The following is an 18,607-nucleotide window of genomic DNA, read 5'->3' on the forward strand; positions in this document are numbered from 1 at the left end:
AGCATCCTGTGGAGTTCCTTCTTTCTGTTCCTTTTGGGCAATGGAAGGATGTTGAGCAAGTGTCAGAATCCCCCAAGGGTTTAAGTTGTGTTCCCTACCAGAGAGTTTCTGATTCAGTAGGTCTAGGGTGGGGCTTTGAATGTGCGTAAGCTCCCAGGAGACTCTGACACCAGTGGTTGAGGACAACACTTTGAAGACAAATGCTACAGAGGAATCCTTTTGCTTTAGACCTAAGTATTTTATTTTTCATGGGATTGTAAACTGCAAAAACACTTAAATCTTCCAACCAAGGGAAAAATATAATGTCAATCAATAAAATTAAAATTTATATTTACATTTTTTTTTTTTTTTTTTTAGAATTCCATGGGTTTAGAACTTTGGACTTTCATCCATTCTCAGAAAACTGTGGGCTGTGTCTACACGGCACACAATTTTGATTGCCCTGACAGGCGAGTTTCACGAAAACACTCAAACTCAACATGCTCGCCACACAAAGGAGTTTGTCAAACAATGCTAGCACCCCTTTCATTTAGTTCAAGGACTAAATCAATTCAATCAAACAAAGTTGAACTACTGCTTCCTTTATAATCAGTTTATTAGATTAAATTTAGTGTATTTAAAAAAAATAAGCTTATAAGTGAGGTTGATTGGATCACAATAGTGCAGCTGGTTGCATAGTTATCCAGACCAAAGTAGGTGAGTTTGGGGAGAGTATGATTATCACTGAGCACAACATTTGTGTTTTTTGCAAAGTTACTTTGGATGTCTTCTCTTATGTAAATTTGTGAGTTAATTCCAACATTTCCTTAGGTTGACTGCTTGTTGAACCTGTCTGCATGGAAGGGGAGCCAGGATGGCCATCTGACTGCCTAAATTTAGAATATGGCCACTAGCTGGAAACTTGGGCAACTTATGTACCATTCTCTGCCTCAGTTTCTTCCTATGTAAAATAAGCATGACAAGGGAGCCCTCCTCACAGGGTCTTTAGAATATAACTAGAAATCGTGCTCGTAAAGTGCTTGACACACAAGTGCTCAGTGAATTGTTATTGTTCCTGGGAGGAGGCATGTAGGAGGACGTGGTTGCAATGAGGTCTAACTTGGAAAACTGGGAGCTCTTGACAATGCCCTGCATTGAATCTTCTAGGAATGAGGCACGTGGGTGTCATTGTGGGTGTCAAACATAATAAATGGCATTGGGCCTTTGGAATTCTAGAACTTCCTTCTCATCTTTAAAATGTTATAAGTTGGTAACACAAATATGCTAAAAATATTTGACATGCCACAAATAGCCATTCTTTGTTCTGGAACTGGATTTGACAGGAGGCAGTTAATGTTGAATAGTGTTTATAGACACTCTCGGCAGGTAATTAACCATCCTTCCATGGGGCTAGTCTAGCTGATGTTAGGAGCCTGCCCACCTGGTTTATATTTCTTCCTCTAAGATTAATGACTGTACAGTACTGCTGATTTCTAAAGTTAATGCAGGGCACACATAGAGTCCTAGGGAGAACTCAGCTTTTATACTGTTTTCATTTTCTCAGTGTGATCATATTTTAATTGAACCTTTTCTTTTAGTGGGATATTAAATCTTGCATAAAAACTATCTTATTATCATGAATTATTATTTAAAAAAGCACCCAAAACAACAAAGAAGAAAGAACAGCATTTTGTTCTTTGTAAAGGAAAGATTATATTTTTAACTTCAATAGAAGAAAAAACAACTAAAGTATAACTATAAGATAATTCCACCAGTTAATTTGAAGCTCTGTGCAGGGACTTGAATTATTCTTAAACCAGCAAGTCAGTGAATCATTTCTTTATATATTTTCTATTACACAGTGTGTATTAGCTAAGTGACAAGACTCCCTTTTGAAATCTCCCTCTCATCACCTTTCTCTCCACATATAAACCATAATATCCACTGGCAGGATTGGAAATTAAACCATTGGTTGGCCAATTTGCATGTGGAAAAATCACCCTGGTGGGTCCAAAGATGAGAGGAGGTGGATAGAGAGAGAGTTATAATTGAAAATAACTATTCTTTCATTATTCTTTGCTTTTACGTGTTTAAACCATAGAGATATAGGATAGTGTTTACCATTAACATTCTCAATTCTTAATTTATACTGTTTTGGAGAGCCAAATGGATTACTTAGTCTATTCTTAAATCAGATGGCATTCTGAGACTTCAGCATAAGTTTATATGTGCATTTTTTTGAAGTTTGGGCTCCACCCATGCTAGTTTAGGTTCCAGGTTATTTGGGATATTTTCCTTATCCAGTATGTTTTTAAATAATTAGGAGATTTCTGAACCACCACGAGTTGATAAGAAATCTAGATTTCTCAGAGACAAAAAAAACCCCCACAAAAATATGATTTTAAAACAATAGGAAAATGCAGATCAGAATACTAAAATAATACTATTGCATTATAATATTTACATAGATATATGGAAATCATGGGATCATAAATCATAGATTTATTGAGACTTCAAGTTTCAATCTTCTCATTTTATAAAGAAACTAAAGTCTAGATAGACTAGTAATAAAGGTTGAAATGAGTGACCTTGGGTTTCCGTGGTTACTTCCTTGGATGTGGACAGATGGGTTGATTCTTGTGTTTCTTTGTCCTACCAAGGTCACCTGGGTTTAATCCTAGCTCTGCTTTATCTCATTTATCTATCTTGGGGAGAGTTATCTAGGCTTCTCAGCCTGAGTGTCTTCATCTTCAAAATAACCTCAGGGGCACTGAGAGGATTATTCAAGATTGCATTTGTGAAATACATAGCAAGGAGCAGACACATGGTAAATTGTGATTCCATCCTCTGACATCTGCTCTTGGTGTGAATGCAGAGCAAAAAGCCTTGTGGCCAATATATGTTGCAACTTCCTCAATTGTAAACAAATATCATGAAAAAGATAACCACTCTTTGTGTGGCTTTTCTATGGGACAGGCCTCTGACAAAGACCAGCTTATATGATCTCATTTAATACTTGCAAAATATCTCCTTTGAGGGTACATAGTTGAAGGCAGCAACATCAGGATTTGAACCCAGGTTCCAGACCTGCCTACAAATCCTGACTCCTCTATATTATGTATAAAAATAAAATAACACCTATGGTTGGTGGCATTAATCATAATTGATATAACTTAATAATAATATTTATTATTATATTACTTTTGTGGAGTTTTTTTTTTGACTTTTTAGCCTTGGTACCTAGTCTTTTTAAATCTTTTTTTAAATTTTTATTTATTTATTTATTTTAAAAATACATGACAATAGTGATACCTCTCAGGAACTTTCTGATTTGGCTGACTGATCTTTTTTGGCATTATGAAAAATATATGATATGTGAGCTCTTTGTGGTGGGGGTACTTTTTCCATGTTGACAGACCATGAGCAAGAGAAAAAAAGAAAATCCTAGAAGTTAAAATTCAAAGGAGGCTTTGAGAAGGCATCACCGTGATCCATGTTCATAATACACCTCTCAAAAGTTGAAGTACAGTTGTAAACTATTGATTTTACATTTCTAACTTTGGAAAATCCTATGGGAATGATTCCATGTTTTGGTGATAGCTGGAAATTAGAACCCCTGTATGAATGCTTTCCCATTGAGGTTTGCTGAAGAACTCTCCTAAGGCTAGCCTTATTTTACAGATGAGGAAACTAAGGTTCCATGTGGTATTGGCATTTTCTAAGAGGTGCCCTGATTCCTGTCTATGAACAAGACCTTTCAGGCATCCTATCATGTGCAGATAGGATAGGAGCCTCTTTGTTAAGGATGTCTACGTCAAAGGGAGACTTCACTCTGCATAAATGCCAGATTGATTGAGATGCTATGGTAAATTGCCTCCAACAAGTACAGCCTGGAAGTATTCCTATCCTTGTGTACTCAAGTTGATTCTCTTATCAAGAGACAAGGTCTAGGGCTGGGTTTGTAGCTCAGTGATAGAGTGCTTGCCTAGCATGTGAGAGGCACTGGGTTTGATCCATAGAACACCTAAACATAAATAAATAAAATAAAAGTATTGTGTCCAACTACAACTAAAAAAATTTTAAAAAATACTTAGGCAAGGTCTATTTCACCTTCTTGGAATCTGGGATGACCTTGTGATATGATTTGGCCAACAGGGCATGACAAAAGTGATGCTGTTTCAGTTCAGGGACAATCCCTTAAAATGATGGCAGCTTCTGCTTTTGCTCCTTTGGAAGCCAGTTGTTGTGTTGTAAGGAAGCTCTGGCTAAATAGTCAAACAGAAAGAGAATACATGCAGAAAAATCCATGTGAAAGAGAATAAGGCACCCAAGTCAATAGCCAGTACCAAGGGTTAGAGGTGTAAATGACATAATTTTGGATATTCCAGTCCCAGATGAACTCTCAGTTGAACACAGTCCCAGGAAGAATACAACATAGAGCAGAAGTACTGCCCAGTTGGTTCAGATGACCCAGGTAGAATGGAGAATAATAAAATCACTTCTGTGTAAACCATTGTGCTTTGGGTGATTTGTTACATAGCAATGGACAACTGAGCAGTTACCATTGCTAATGTAACCTAAATTATAGGTTAATGCCACACTGGTTTGGAGCCAGAAGTCCACACCTGGCTTGCTTGTCCTTCTGATATCATGGTAGGACACAGGCCCACATACCATTAACAAATTCTTCAGCTGAAATGGTTTCTCTGTGTAACTAATGAGAACATTTGACACTAAAATGGTGGTGGTACTCTTAGTTTCAGCCAGGGTTAAAGTGCCTGAAACTTAATTTTCCATCAGTAGAGTCGAGTTCTGTTTATTTGTAATTGATTTCAGTTACTCTTGTTAAAGGAGATGCCTAGTGTGCTTTCCCTTAGCCCATATATACTCCCACTAGTCCAAGTCGGAATGACAGGTGTTTGATAAGGGCTGTCTTCTTCCTTTCTGAGGCTGGCACTGGCACAAATGACACAAGGAGAAATAGCTATACTTGAGTTTATGACAGAATAAATATGAGATTGCTTGTTAAAATTAGCAAGTTTAGGATTAGTGAAGAGTTAATTATTCTTGTGCAGGGTTTCTCAACCTTGGCATTATTGCCATTTTGAGCTAGACAATTCTTTGTTGTGAGGGAAGATGTCTTGTGTATTGCAGAATGCTTAGTAGCTACCCTAGCCTCTCCCCACTAGATACCAGCGGCATCCTATTGCAAATGTAGTAACTGAAAATTGCCAAATATGCCTACACTGGGGACAGTTGAGGACCACTAGTTTAGAGTCCCAAAGACTTCTGTATTAGTGCCATACTGCTGGGTAATGTAACCTTAGGAGGTAATGATAGGTGATACAGGAAGTGGGCTATGAGAAATTTAAAATGCCTCCTTTGCAACCCCTCAGTAGCTCTGGGAATATTCAGAACAGCAGTACTTTGGGAGGCAAGTACTAGAGTTAAATTTTTTAAAAAAGATACCATAATTATCAATATTATTTTAAATATGGGAGAATTTGCTTATTTCTAAAAGGGATGGCAGTATATTTCTTTAGTTATTTGTTTATCAGCTGTTATGGTTTGAATCTGAGGTGTCTCCACAAAGCTTTTATGTTAATAAGGAATATTCAAAGGTGAAATTATTATGAGAGTTGTAAACTAAACAGTCCATCCTGGTTTGAATGGATTAACTGGGTGGTTAATTGTTGGCAGCTAGTGTACGCCTAGAGGAGGTGGCTCACTGGGGGTGTGTCATGGAAAAGTTTGTCTTCCCTGCAGCCCCTTCCCATCTCTTTCTGCTTCCTGGCTAGCATGAGGTGAGTAGCTTTCCTCTGCCACTTTCCTTCCACCATGATAATCCACCTCACCTCAGGTCCAAAGCAATGAGGGTGACCAACCATGGACTGAGCCTCTGAAACTGCGAGTCTCAAATAAATTTTTCTCCTCTAAGTTGGTTTTGTCAGGTATTTTGGTCATAGCAACATAAAGCTGACTAACACATTACTTATGTAAGGAATTGATCAGACTAGCCAGCTGAAGGTAGCTAGCTCTTAAGTCTCCTTTGCAGTCATACTCCTCCTGGTTGGAAGGTTAAACAGCCTTTCTTTACTTTTAACATTTTTCACTTCTCTATCATTATTTCATAGTAAATCTCTCCCTTGAATACTCTAACATTAAGATTGTCTGATAATTGATTTAGGTAGGAATGGGTACTCCAAGATAATATTTCCTTGGCCTATGGATTAGGAAACCCAACAGCAAAAAATGCTTAGATGTGATTTTCATTTTAACAATGACAATTCGTTTAGGTAGAGAATGAAACAATTTATATCATAACCCGAAATATAAAAAAGTACAGCTATGAATGGCTTAGTGTTTGCTCAACTTAAAAGGAGACAGAAAAACTTGATCCTGAGCATATATTAAAATGTTAAGATCATCACACTGCCATCCTCCCTCCTCCCTGGGCTCTGGAGAAAGCTTTTTGTATTCTGATGCCAGTCACTGAACTTGAAGTTGGCCAAATTCAGAAAGCAGCTGGTGGTTGAATGCACTGTCTAGTTAGCGGTATCAGGGGCCACTGATTGAAACAAATATTACAGAGGAAAGGCAAGGAACATTCTGATGTTGAGTAACTCAGTCACAAAACATGTCTAAAACTCCATCAACACACATTAATTATGAGAACACTTCTGATGAAGCCTTCAAGAGCATGTGAACCTCCCAGGTGTTCCACCATATGCAAAATGTCATTGAAAAGATGGAGACCCAAGGACTGACAACTCCCATAAGTAACTCTGTTTCAGGTTTTTTCATAATATCCATACCTAACTTGTTTCTTCATTTACCTAGGAAAGGTCAGTTTTCCCCCATCGATCATCCCTTCTATGGGTGTTAAAATGGCTGTGGTTATTTACACACCTGTAGATGCCCTCTACCAGGATGAGAATCTTCTTCCAAGCTCTGCGGGTTCGAGGCTGACCATAGATGATAGCTTCTCTCAGGAGCTTCTCTAAGTCTTCTATATCTTTACATAATAAAAAAAATTAATAAGAAGAAGAAGAAGAAGAAAGAGAGGAGAGAGAGAGAGAGAAATTAAGTCATGAGAGGGTTTTTCTTTCCCTCCCTCATTTTCTCTCCTAAGAAGGTGTCAGATAATTTAGGTTCACACTCAGACTTGAACTTTCAGAGAACTAAGTTAGAATCAGAGAACATCAGGGACGACAGAACTCTATTTCTTAGTAAAACTTAACTCTCTTGAGATGAATAGCTGGATTTGTATGAGCAGGCAGAGTCAACCTTATGGAAGGTGTGTGTTTTCCAAGGCTCTTAACGGTTTCTTCTGCTACATTAAAGAGCTTGAAATTCTACATTTAATGCATCTCTTAAGCTAAAGCTTGTTGCCAGTTTAAAATGACCTCTGAGAGATACAAGTAACTCCCACTCAGGTATTGTGCAGACAAGTATACTAGGATTTAATTAAGTTTTCATAGCATGGCAACTTTGCTGGTGGGGGATCTCACTTCCTATGCTATGGGACTTGATTTTTTTTTCTTGGTACCTGGGATTGAACCCAGGGGTGCTTAACTCCTGAAACACATCCCCAGCCCTTTTTATTTAGAGACAGGTTCTCACTGAGTTACTTAGGGCCTTGTTAAGTTGCTGAAGCTGGCTTTGAACTCAGGATCCTTCTGCCTCAGCCTCCTGAGCCACTGCGATTATAGACATGTGCCATCAAGCCTGGCTGGGCTTGATTTTTGACATCTTTCAATTTTAGAAGTTTCAAAACTATAAGAGGGTAGGACAACTAGTCCTCCTTTGTAAAATATTTGCAGAGTTCTGGACACATTAATAATAGCTCCTAATTATTGAATCCTGTATGTGTGCATTCACCCTTCCAAGCCCATTCGTTCTTTGTTAAAGTTCATTTAATCCGCATAAGAACCCTCTGAAGAAAGTACTAAAAATATGTCCATTTTATGATTTGGGAAACTGAGGCACAGAGGGGTTTGGTAAACTACCCAAGGTCTAGATCATAAATGGCAAAGTCAGGATTTGACCTCATAGTCTGTACTGTGATTCTCATTTGTGACTGCTACCCTTACTGCTTTACGTGAAAACCATGTGCTATCTTCTCAAACTCCATGATAATGTAGAAAGAAGGAGGAAAGTCCAGCAGATCGTCTTTGTTAACATTTACTGACAAATATAATTAACAGTGCATTTCATTTATCTGCAATTTGATGTAAATGGCTGGGCTTGGGTTGAGAGATTATGATGAACTTGTCTATCAACTCAGCTATTTGGTGTGTGTGTGAGCGTGTGTTGGTGCGTGTGTGAGTGTGTGTTGGTGTGTGTGAGTATGTGTGTGTGTGTGTGTGTGTGTGTGTGTGTGAGAGAGAGAGAGAGAGAGAGAGAGAGAGAGAGAATGAATCATCAAGTACATTTGAGCAAAGTACATTCAATAAAGGTGCCTTCATCTGAATAGGAGTAAGCTTGGATAAATCAGATTTTGCTGGCTCGTTTCAGAACATTTTTGCAAAGGAAACCCTGGTTTCTTTGTGTCTCACAACCTGTCACCAGCACCAACATACTATCTTGAGCTCTGACATTCAGAAAAAGTATGTGACATGTAACTAGGAGCATTATGTTCTAGAAAGCACTCTTGGAAATCCAAGACTTAGCTCTAACATACTCTTTGACATCCTTTGATCTTCTTAAGAAAACTCATAGTGTATTTTATGAAGTAATGAAGAAATGAAGAAATAATTCTTTATTCAAATAAATAAGGCCTTACATATTGGCAAGAGCCCCTTTTTAGTGTTTCATCAATCACATTTGGCATCATATGTGAACCAACAGATAAAAAAATGTCACTTTTATTTCTTTAATTATCCAGAGACTAACTTTCTGGGTGATACATCTGTTTAGTTACAGAATTAATCAATGGTAATGATAACATGGGAATCCGTGAAAAAAAGAAATAAAAGAGATGGTAGATTTTCATTTTATTTCATGCCATTTTTTTCCCTTTGTCTGCAAAACAGGCTTAATGATATGCCTGGCATCAGCATTGTTTCCTATGCGTCAAGTACATCCTAATTGCCAAATATATGGGGCTTTTACAATTATAGGCTTCTTTCCCCCCAGTCCTGTCCTATTAGACATACGAGTGGCATTTGATATAATTCAGCCTGTACTTAGCTTTAAGTTTCTCTCCTCTAGTGTTTGGACACCATTCTTCTTTAGTTTCGGTTATCCCTCTTCCCACTATTTCTAGTGTCCTTTATAGGAGCTGTTTCTTCTTTCTACCACTGTTCTTTTTGATGTTCATCTCTTGTCTTTTATTTTGTCATTTATTTGCCAGTGGTCTCCACCCTCAGTGTGAACAGAATACATCATCTAGGGTTCTGATCAACATGCAGACTCCTGATGTTTCTATTGAAATTGACTCTCTCCTGAGAGTTGGTGTGAGATGAGGCCCAAGTGTTTGCATGTTTGGGCTCTTAGAGCTCTTGGATGCTTAACTCCAAGCCAGATCTCTGTTCTGGGTTACAAACTGTTTTTCCAACCTTATAACTCTTTAGACAAATCCGTGGGTATCTCAAACCCAACATTTCCAAGATGGAACTCATGGCAGATTGCATTATTAAACTTATTTCCCACTCTCCCTTCATTTGAGTTTTTTGCTATATGACTTTGCCATTTTTTTCCTACTAAAAAGGTAGACAACCTGCCTCTTGACTGGGGTTCAGCCAAGTGAATATCTTGGGTTAATCAAGTTTAAAGAGGAGACAGTTTGCTAGTTCCAAGTACAGGTTGGAAAAAAGGCCTCATATATTTCTATTCTTTCTCTTTAGCTTCTGCTAGTGTCTTGATAAAAAAAAATCCCCAGACTAGTCCACTAGTCCCAGGATGGTCCCAGAAAAAAATAAAAGATAGGCAGGGCTTAGTTATCCCAAGCCTCCTACAATCTCAAGTGAGAAATAAGTGCTGATTTTTATGTGCTATTGAGGTTTTTAGGTTATTTGTTATAACAACAGGGACCTTATACAATCTCAAAAGTCCCTTTCTAGTTTAGCCTCTGCATATTTTTCAGACATAGTTTCTCAGTGTTCTCCAACACACAGTCTCCAAGCTCTTCCACACACGTCTTTTCCTGTTGTCTATGAAGAGTTCCACTCATCATTCACACATCAACTCAAAAGTTCCTGGTCAATAATGGGGCTTTCTCCTCAGTGCCCCTCATGACTCATCTATTCTTCTTTTAAGCACCCATCACAAGACTCATTATTGATTTTCATATCTCTCCTCCCTGGAAGACAGAGGCCTTCTCTTCTTTATCTTTCTAGCCAAAGTCCAAGTACAAATATTAGGGACACATCAATATTGGATTATTGGATCGATTCTCTTTTCATAGAAGTAAAGACCACTTTTAGATATAAGTAAAAATTATTAGAAAGGATAATTGCCAACTGTCTGTGACAATTCTTTAATCATCTGTGCTTTTGTTTTTGTTTCAAAGACAGGTCTGTCTCTTCTGAATGTTTTTTTTTTTGGTGCATGTTTTATCATTAACCACTAGATGGCAGCCAAGGAAACAAAAAGTAGCTCTGTCAAATTTTCAAGGGTCATCAGCCCTCACTTGTGTTGTTGTTGTCATTTATGCTGTAGTCTGAGTGTCTAAAATGTTGAAAGGACCTAGTGATTGGAGGAACTTGTGTCCCTTTTCTCCATTTACTGCAGGCTGTTAGCCTCTGAATGGATAAAGCAAGCTCTATTTAATGGATGTTTTTCCTTTCCAGATTTGAAATTTGGAAGTTTTGTATAGAAATGATACATGATGAGGATGACTAGAATGCCATCCTTATAAAAACCAGCTCAAGTGAACTACATTCACAGTCATTTTAAGATGGAGATTGCAAGATTTTGAAAAATCTATAAATCCACAGGCTTTTTCTTTCCCCTTGAAAATGTCCTATACGCCCTCTACAGGGCTAGTTTTAAAATGAATGCCACTAGTCCTACAGAGAAGTTTCTCTCTTCTTTTAATAGCAAGCAGAACATGAAAATAAGCCATTAAGTGACATGATACATTTTATGCCCTTTTCCCAATGAAACCAAAAGGATTCCTAGTGCCTCCAAAACTGTGCCTCATCATTTGTCACTTGAATAGCAAATTCCATGAAGAGAGGCTTTTGGTGGATTTCACAAAACCCCCCAGTGTGCACATACTTTATTCTCTGCATACAAAAAAAAATCAGAGATTTTTTTTTCCCTCCTGGTTTCCCCTGGGAGGGACAAAATCACTGACCTAGAATCACAGAAGTTGGACAGGGAAAGGGATGACTTCACTCAGCCTGAGTTCTGTACCCACATTAGCCTCGCTTGGGCAGTTTCCTCTCTGGTTCTGCAAGTCTTGCTCTGCAAGTCTCTGTGTGTCAGTTTCAAACCCGTAGGATTCAGGGGATTGTGATTTATGTTCTGTAGGCCTTGTGGGATTGTGCCATTTCCGCAAGCCACCTGCTAACATCTGCGAGGGATCTTTACGTAGTAATACTTACTACATCCCTTATTCTGGCATTATGTTAATCCTTACAACAACTCTGAGAAATAGGGAAGAATGACTAGGTGATTTTTTTTTTCAGAGAGCAAACTAATGCCAAATTTGTTTAGAAAAAAAAAAAAGTCCCCCAACAAGCCCATTTTTGTTGTTTTATAAGAAAACTCTGAGATGTGGAAATTCAAATAAAGGAATGATTTTTGACACTATCAAGGCACACGGTACTATTGTACAAAGTTGTTGTAAAGTCATAATGACATACTATGTGATTATAATCACTGTAAATGTGAGCATCAACAATGCTTTAGATGTTACTCACCACAAAATCTGACTCACCAGGGAGGTTTCTTTTGCTCTGTGGAGAACCAAGAGGATGGACCTGACAAGATGGTTGTGAATATTTAACTATCAAAAATGAAAACGTGGAGGCTATGGTCCATGGCTGGTACAACAGGCCTGGTCTTTCACAGATATGGTCAACTGGATTGCTGAATTACTACGTAACTGGAATAATCCAAGGATGTGTTGAAAACTGCAATCAGGCTTGGATGACACATATACGTGGCAAGCCCGAGCCTGTGCCTGTCCTTAAATTCAAAGCCCTGATAACATCAGCAAGCCTGCTAGATGTGCGAAAGCTATAGATATAATCTTAAGAAAAGAGAGCATCTGAAAGCATGGACACCAGAATTTTCCAAGAAGGGCAGATTAGGTGTAGTTCCAAGTGTGTCTTCCTGAGGACGAGAACTGGATGCTTATTTCTGTTCCTTTTTTACTGTGGAGAGACAGCACCATTCCTCCTTCCATGTTTTTGTCATTTGTCTCCTCTTGTGGATTTTTGCTTCCACTGAAAGCCTGGATTTTGTATGAGGGCTTCCTTCATTGCCCATTTCTCTGCCTTCTCTCTCTTTCAGAAGAAGGAGATCGGGGCTGCCTGCCTCCTCTGCCTCCCCTTTCTGTATGTTTCCTGGTGTGGTTGGTGGCTTATCTTTTATCATTCAGGGTTTCTCAAAACCTATCTCCAGCTGCATTAAGACTTTTTTTAGGGGTGGCATGGGCATGGGGATTGAAAAGAGGAGAGCTTTACCACTGAGCTTCATTCCTATATCTCCAGTCTTTTTTTTTTTTTTAATTAATTTTAACCCAAGGTCTTGCTAATTTGTTGAGGCTGGCTTTGAACTTGTTATCCTCCGGCCTCAGCCTCCTCAGTCCCTGGGATTTCAGGCGTGCACCTCCTTGCCCAGATAGAGATGCTTTTTGGTTCTTACTCCACGGGATACTGATCAAAAACATTTTCACATCTGCATAGGATAGGCACTCAACAGATATTTTATAAATTAAAAAATGGATAGATGATAATGAATGCATGCTACTCTTTAGTGTTTCTCCTCTCCTGCTCCTTGTCATTACTTCTTTTGTTCCCTTGGAGATTTGTCCAGTTTAATCCTTTAAGATTCAGCCCAAGTGTGGGATAATTATGAGTAGGTATTTAAATGTGAATGATAAAGAAATTATTCTTTTATGATGGTGATAAGGAAGATTGCCCCCCCGCCCCTTGTTTAGTCTTTTGGGGAAAATCATAATGGCTAACTTTGACAAGCAAAACAAATATTTTTCTGAAAGTGATTTTTATGGAGTTTATTTTCTATGAAATCACTGCGAGTATTCTTGGTGCACAGAAAAGTTGGTGCCTTTACATTTTAAAACATATTGGGCAAATACCTTGGTACAGATTTTCTTAGCTCTGGATTAAACCAAAGTATTCACCCAGGACAGATGTCTTGGGCTTAAATCCCAGCTCTGCCTTTCTGTCTCTAAGCAAGTCACTTCACCACTTTGTGCCTCTGTCTCTTCTCCTATAATAAAGGGGAAATAACAGCAGATGCGATGTGGTATAGTTGTGAGACTAAAATTGTCAGTGTATATAAAAGGCTCATTATAGCAAGCTTTCTATATTGTTAACTTATGTTAAAAGATAATCTAGTTGAAGATCCCAAGTCGGACCTGGAGATCTAAAAGGCCATGACTTGCAAAGGAGTGTAAGCAATGTTTATAGGTTTGACCTTTCACGTAAACAACCTCATGACCCCTCGTTATACAGAGGAGGCAGTGCTCAGAGTTTTCCAGCAAACACTATACTCTTTGTTCTTCCTCCTCTTGGCCTTGAATTGCTGCTAGGTAGAATTTTGGTTCCTCTTCACTTTTTTTTTTTTTGTTTTAAACCACTCCAAATTCTTAGCTCACTTGGACTTCTGATCTCATGGCAACTCTCTTAGCAAAGAGACATCTTCTCTTCTGCAAGACTAGCTTAAGAAATCCTTTGTGACACACTTGAGGATAAAGGTTGCTTGCTCCAGGTGTGGTCCTGCACAACAGCATCAGAATCAGCTGGGAGCTCTTCAGAATGCAGAGTCTCAAGTCCCTGTCTAGGCCCATGAAATCAGAGCAGTGCTCTACCACTGAGCTACATCCCCAGCCCACAGTCTGCTTTTTAACAGGACCCCCAGATGCCTTATCTGCACACTAAAGCTTGAGAGACTTGTTCTTGACTCTAGATCATATGTAATTACCAGTAATGTGAGCAGGTTGAGGGAAGAAATAACTTAGTCTTGACTTCTCCAACTATCAGAAGAAGATGCTGCCCTTTCCAGGGAGTTAAAGCCTCTCCAGGGTTTGAGATCTTTGAATGCTCAGGGGGTTAATACATTCTGCCCAGAAAATGTGTTTCCCAAAGTTGCACAAGTGTCCCACAGAGGCTTTTGCTCATTTCTTCAAAATGCAGCAGAATCACAGTGGAAAACAAATGTGTTGGTTCCTGGGTAGATCTGGTTCCTTAGCTTAGGCTGCAAAATAGCTGCAGAGTGTTTTGGGGTACGCAGTGAGTCAATCTGAGGATGGGCTATTTCATTAAAGCTTCATACAGTAGAAAATGCAAGAAGATATTCCTAATACTTAGCTGGCAAGAATGCAAAGGCCAAACTGTAGCATTCTGAGTGGAAATTTAAGCAACCAATAGGATAGGACTCCAATAGCCATTACATTGGAATGGCTTTTTTTACATAAGGGGATACAGTTTTCTGGGTCCTACAAGTGATCTAGCATTACTGGACTCAAGCAGAGTTAAGAAATGCTGTGGGTGTTCTAATGTTATCCTTCAATGTCAGCTCTTTTTTGCAAACACAGGCCATTCTTTATACAAGAACACTTTTTTTGACTGTGAACATATACATACTTGGCCTGAGAAATGAACAGTCCTCAATTCATCCCAGATGGGAATTGGAGGATAAATACCCCAGCTCCCTCCCTTATCAGGTGGGATAACACTGAGGTATCTACACTGGTGCTCAGATCTCCCTACTAGGATTGAGATCCTAGTAGGAATTGTCCGCTGTGGAAACTTATTCTACAATGCACCCTGCATTTGCTGCCTTCTCTTCCCTGTCTCTGTCAGCAAACTTCCTTCAAAAAGCTAGATAGTAATATCTTAAGCTTTGTGAACCCCATATGGTCTTCATCACACATTCTCCTCTGTTAACTATACAATGTAAAATTAAAATGTAAAAACTGTTGTGCTTGGTGGTACACACATATAATCCTGGCTACTTGGGAAGCTGGGCAGGAAGACTGTAAAATCTATTCTAAGCTTTCAGGGGTAGGTTATACAGACATCCCCTTCAGTATATTTAACAATGACATATTACTCTTACCTAATATTATCTAATCTATTGTTCATCTTCCAATTTCGTGCATTGGCTTGGAAATCGCTTTTATAGCAATTTATTCCCATCTCTTACAGAATGCATTCTAGGACCAGGTATTGCACTCAGTTGTCACAGCTCTTCAAGTAGCCTCTATTCTGGAGCATTTCTTCAGCCTCTCTTTGTCTTTTATGCTATTGACATGTTTGGAAAATACAATTCTATTGTTTTAATAGAACATTTCTAATTTGGGGTTGTTTAACAATAAGATTGTGTTCTGATCTGCATCCTTTGTATGTAAATGATGTTGAATCCTTCTCAGGTGTCACATCTGGAGACACACAATGCTCACCTGCCCCTCACTGATAAAGTCACTTTTTTCTTTTCTTTTTAGCTGTCGCTGTATCCTTTGATTTCTCCCTGGTATAGTTACTATGTTCTCTCTTGAGTGTAATTTCAGTGGAACTGTTATCCTGGAATTGAAATCTAAAGGAGAAGATACTAAAATAGCTGCATGTCTGGCATGGGCTGCGTCAGGAGGAGCAGGTTGAACTACTTTGTATCACTGAATAATCAATCGCTGAGCAGTTGAAACTGGCAGAAAGATAATCTGTGGCTAGATAAGATTTATTTAAATTTTTAAAATAAAGTTGCCTTGTAAGGCTCTGCTTAGAAATCTTCCCATTGCATGGTTTTGGTTAAATTCTTTGTTTTGCAGTTTTTGTTTTAATATTTTCTTTGAAAATTGATGTGTTTCCATTGTGGGCATCTATTTCATGTATCTGTGGACAAGAGAAGCCCTCTTCATAACTTTGTGAGATGCAAAGGTGTTGGTCTTCTCTTCATATTTCAACAACAGTGCAAGAAGTACTTTGAGTTACCTCCCCAAAGGCTCCCAAGGTCAGAGTCTTACATTTCTCGGCCATGTTGCATTAGTTGGTAGGAAACTGTGTCTGAAGAAGTGAAAAAGTATTAGCCAAGCTGCATTTTACTTCCTGACCTATGTTTCACAGGCTCTCATGATTTCTGTCTTCATGCAGACTAGGAAAGGCTTGTCCTAATAGCTGAAGTTATTCTCCAATCTGTTCCATTTGGGGCTCTTTGCCAGTGACTGTGTGGTGTGGATAACACAGTTCTATCTGCTCCATAGAACTTACTGGAGGAGGAAGTAAGAAGCCATACTTGAGTGTCTGACTTGTGCCTCAGCAATGGTGGCCAGAGAAACTGTGTTAGTTATCTATTGCCATGTAGTAATTTACTTCAATTCTGTGTGTCTTAAAATTAATATTAATCATCTTATAGATTCTATGCATCAGAAATTTGGGATACTTGGTTGGGTGATTCTAGCTCAGGAAACTTATGAGGCTGCAATCAGATGTTGGCTGGAGTAACAGTCATCTGGAGGCTCCAGAGGTCAGAAATCAGTTAGAATGCCCCATTCATAAGGTTGTTAGTAAGGGTCCTCTCTTATTCTCCATAGGATGCCTAAGTGTCCACATATGTCCACATATGTGACCCAAAAGAGAATGAGAAAGGCAGAAGCCACATATTTGACTCCTAACCTTATTATTTTTATCTGTAGTCTATTGATCTCATTTGTCTACTTTGATACATTGCAGAAAAGGACCACAAAAAAAAAATAATCATACTAGATGGGGATCATTGGTGTCCGTCTTGGAAGACTGATACCTAAATACCTTGAGATGAGTAGAAATAATTTTGGAAGTTCTCAACCTAAGAATGTCTGAGTTGATGGATATGCCAATTACCCTGATCTGATCATTGCACATTATATACATGTATTGAAATGTCATACTGAACCCCATAAATATGTACAATTAGTATGTATCAATTACAAATAAAAAATGAAAACCTTAATCTGCAGAACAAGAATGTGTGATGAGGGCTTAATAAAGCTTGTGCTTAATCTTCCATTTGGGTATGCATATATATATATGTATGTATATCTATCTATCCATTAATCAGCCACTGAAATTATTTATCAGATATCTCTATAAAGTCTCCAAAAAAAAAAAAAGACTAGAAATGATAGAATTTGGTATGAATTTTAAACAATAAGAAATGCAGGGTAGAAAAAATATAGGATGATACTGTTTGGGGAATAAATAATCTTGGTTTTTCTATTCAATGTTATTCAAAGCTTCAGCTTAATTCAAACTTGATCTCTGTTTCTACCTCTGAAATCCGAGAAGGCACTGGACATATGGCAAGGCAACTAAATGTCTTGAGAAAAACCAGTTCACCCATGGAAGAGCATAGCATGAAACAGAAATTCCCAGGCACCTGTTGTTGCTCCTTGAAGTACATACATCTTAGCTGGCATATTCACCTTAATGAGTCTACATTAACAGGCTGGATCTTAGTTTTTAGCTTCTTCTCTAATAGTTTGGCCCCGCACTCAGGTCACACTGGAAGTCTTGCACACACAAAATGGTTCCTCTGATTAGAATTCTCTTAATCCTTTAAAGACTATTGCAAAATGCAACCCATTTCATGCAATACAAGGTGAACTGACCTCAGCCTTTTCTATTGTCCCTTAGTGACATGATGACAACATGAGGATAAAAATACTAACAACAACACTGCAGCCTTAAATGATTTAGTAGCAGTTCCCATTGCCAGACACTGTGCTCTATGTCCTTCAACACATTTTGAATTAGTATCAATAATTATCCTCATTGTTTGAATAAATGCATTGAGAACCAGGAGTTTAAGTAATCTGTTTAAGACCATAGGATAATAAGCTGTAGAATGAGGACACAAATGCTTGGATCAAAGCTTATACTTAAAAAAAATCAAATCAATCTTAATTTTTTTTATATACTACATGATATACAGTATACTTTTAGGTACAATTTATATAGGATACTTTTAGATACAATTTTCTCCTAGGAAATGTAGAGATCTTACGTTTGTAATTCAGAGTTTTAGTAAAAATATAACCATTACTCCAATCAAGATATCACATCTTTCCATCACTCCAGAAACTTTCTTTGTGCTTTTTCACATCAGTTCCCTCCCATACAACCAGAGATGGGCATGTTATGATTTTGTCTCCATAGACTGGCTTTGTCAAGTCTTATATTTGCTATAAATACATTGACAGAGTATGTGTGCTCCTTAAAAAATTTTTTTTTGTAGTTGTAGATGTACATCATGCCTTCATTTAATTTGTTTATTTTTATGTGGTGCTAGGGATGGAACCCAGTGCTTCACACGTGCTAGGCAAGCACTCTGCCGTGAAACGTAGCTCCAGCCCTGTATACACTTTTGTTTGATTTATTCCCTTAGAAATTATTTTTCCTGAGTCATCCAAGATGACAGTATCTTGTTTATTTTCTAATGTTTTCTATGTATG

The 18,607-nt window shown here is 38.2% G+C and overlaps 1 protein-coding gene across 1 annotated transcript in view; it reads right to left on the reverse strand.

Moving 5' to 3' along the window:
- Sptlc3 (serine palmitoyltransferase long chain base subunit 3) overlaps window positions 1-18,607 on the reverse strand; it is a 138,743-nt gene that overhangs the window by 46,548 nt on the left and 73,588 nt on the right. Inside the window, exon 7 of the mRNA XM_046433953.2 lies at window positions 6,889-6,994. Coding sequence (XP_046289909.1) covers window positions 6,889-6,994 — 106 coding nt within the window. The remainder of the gene's footprint in view (window positions 1-6,888; window positions 6,995-18,607) is intronic.

This window comes from Marmota monax, unplaced genomic scaffold (assembly GCF_021218885.2).
Source record: "Marmota monax isolate L192 unplaced genomic scaffold, Marmota_monax_Labrador192_F-V1.1 WCK01_AAM20220418_F8-fsc00014, whole genome shotgun sequence".
NCBI lineage: Eukaryota > Metazoa > Chordata > Mammalia > Rodentia > Sciuridae > Marmota > Marmota monax.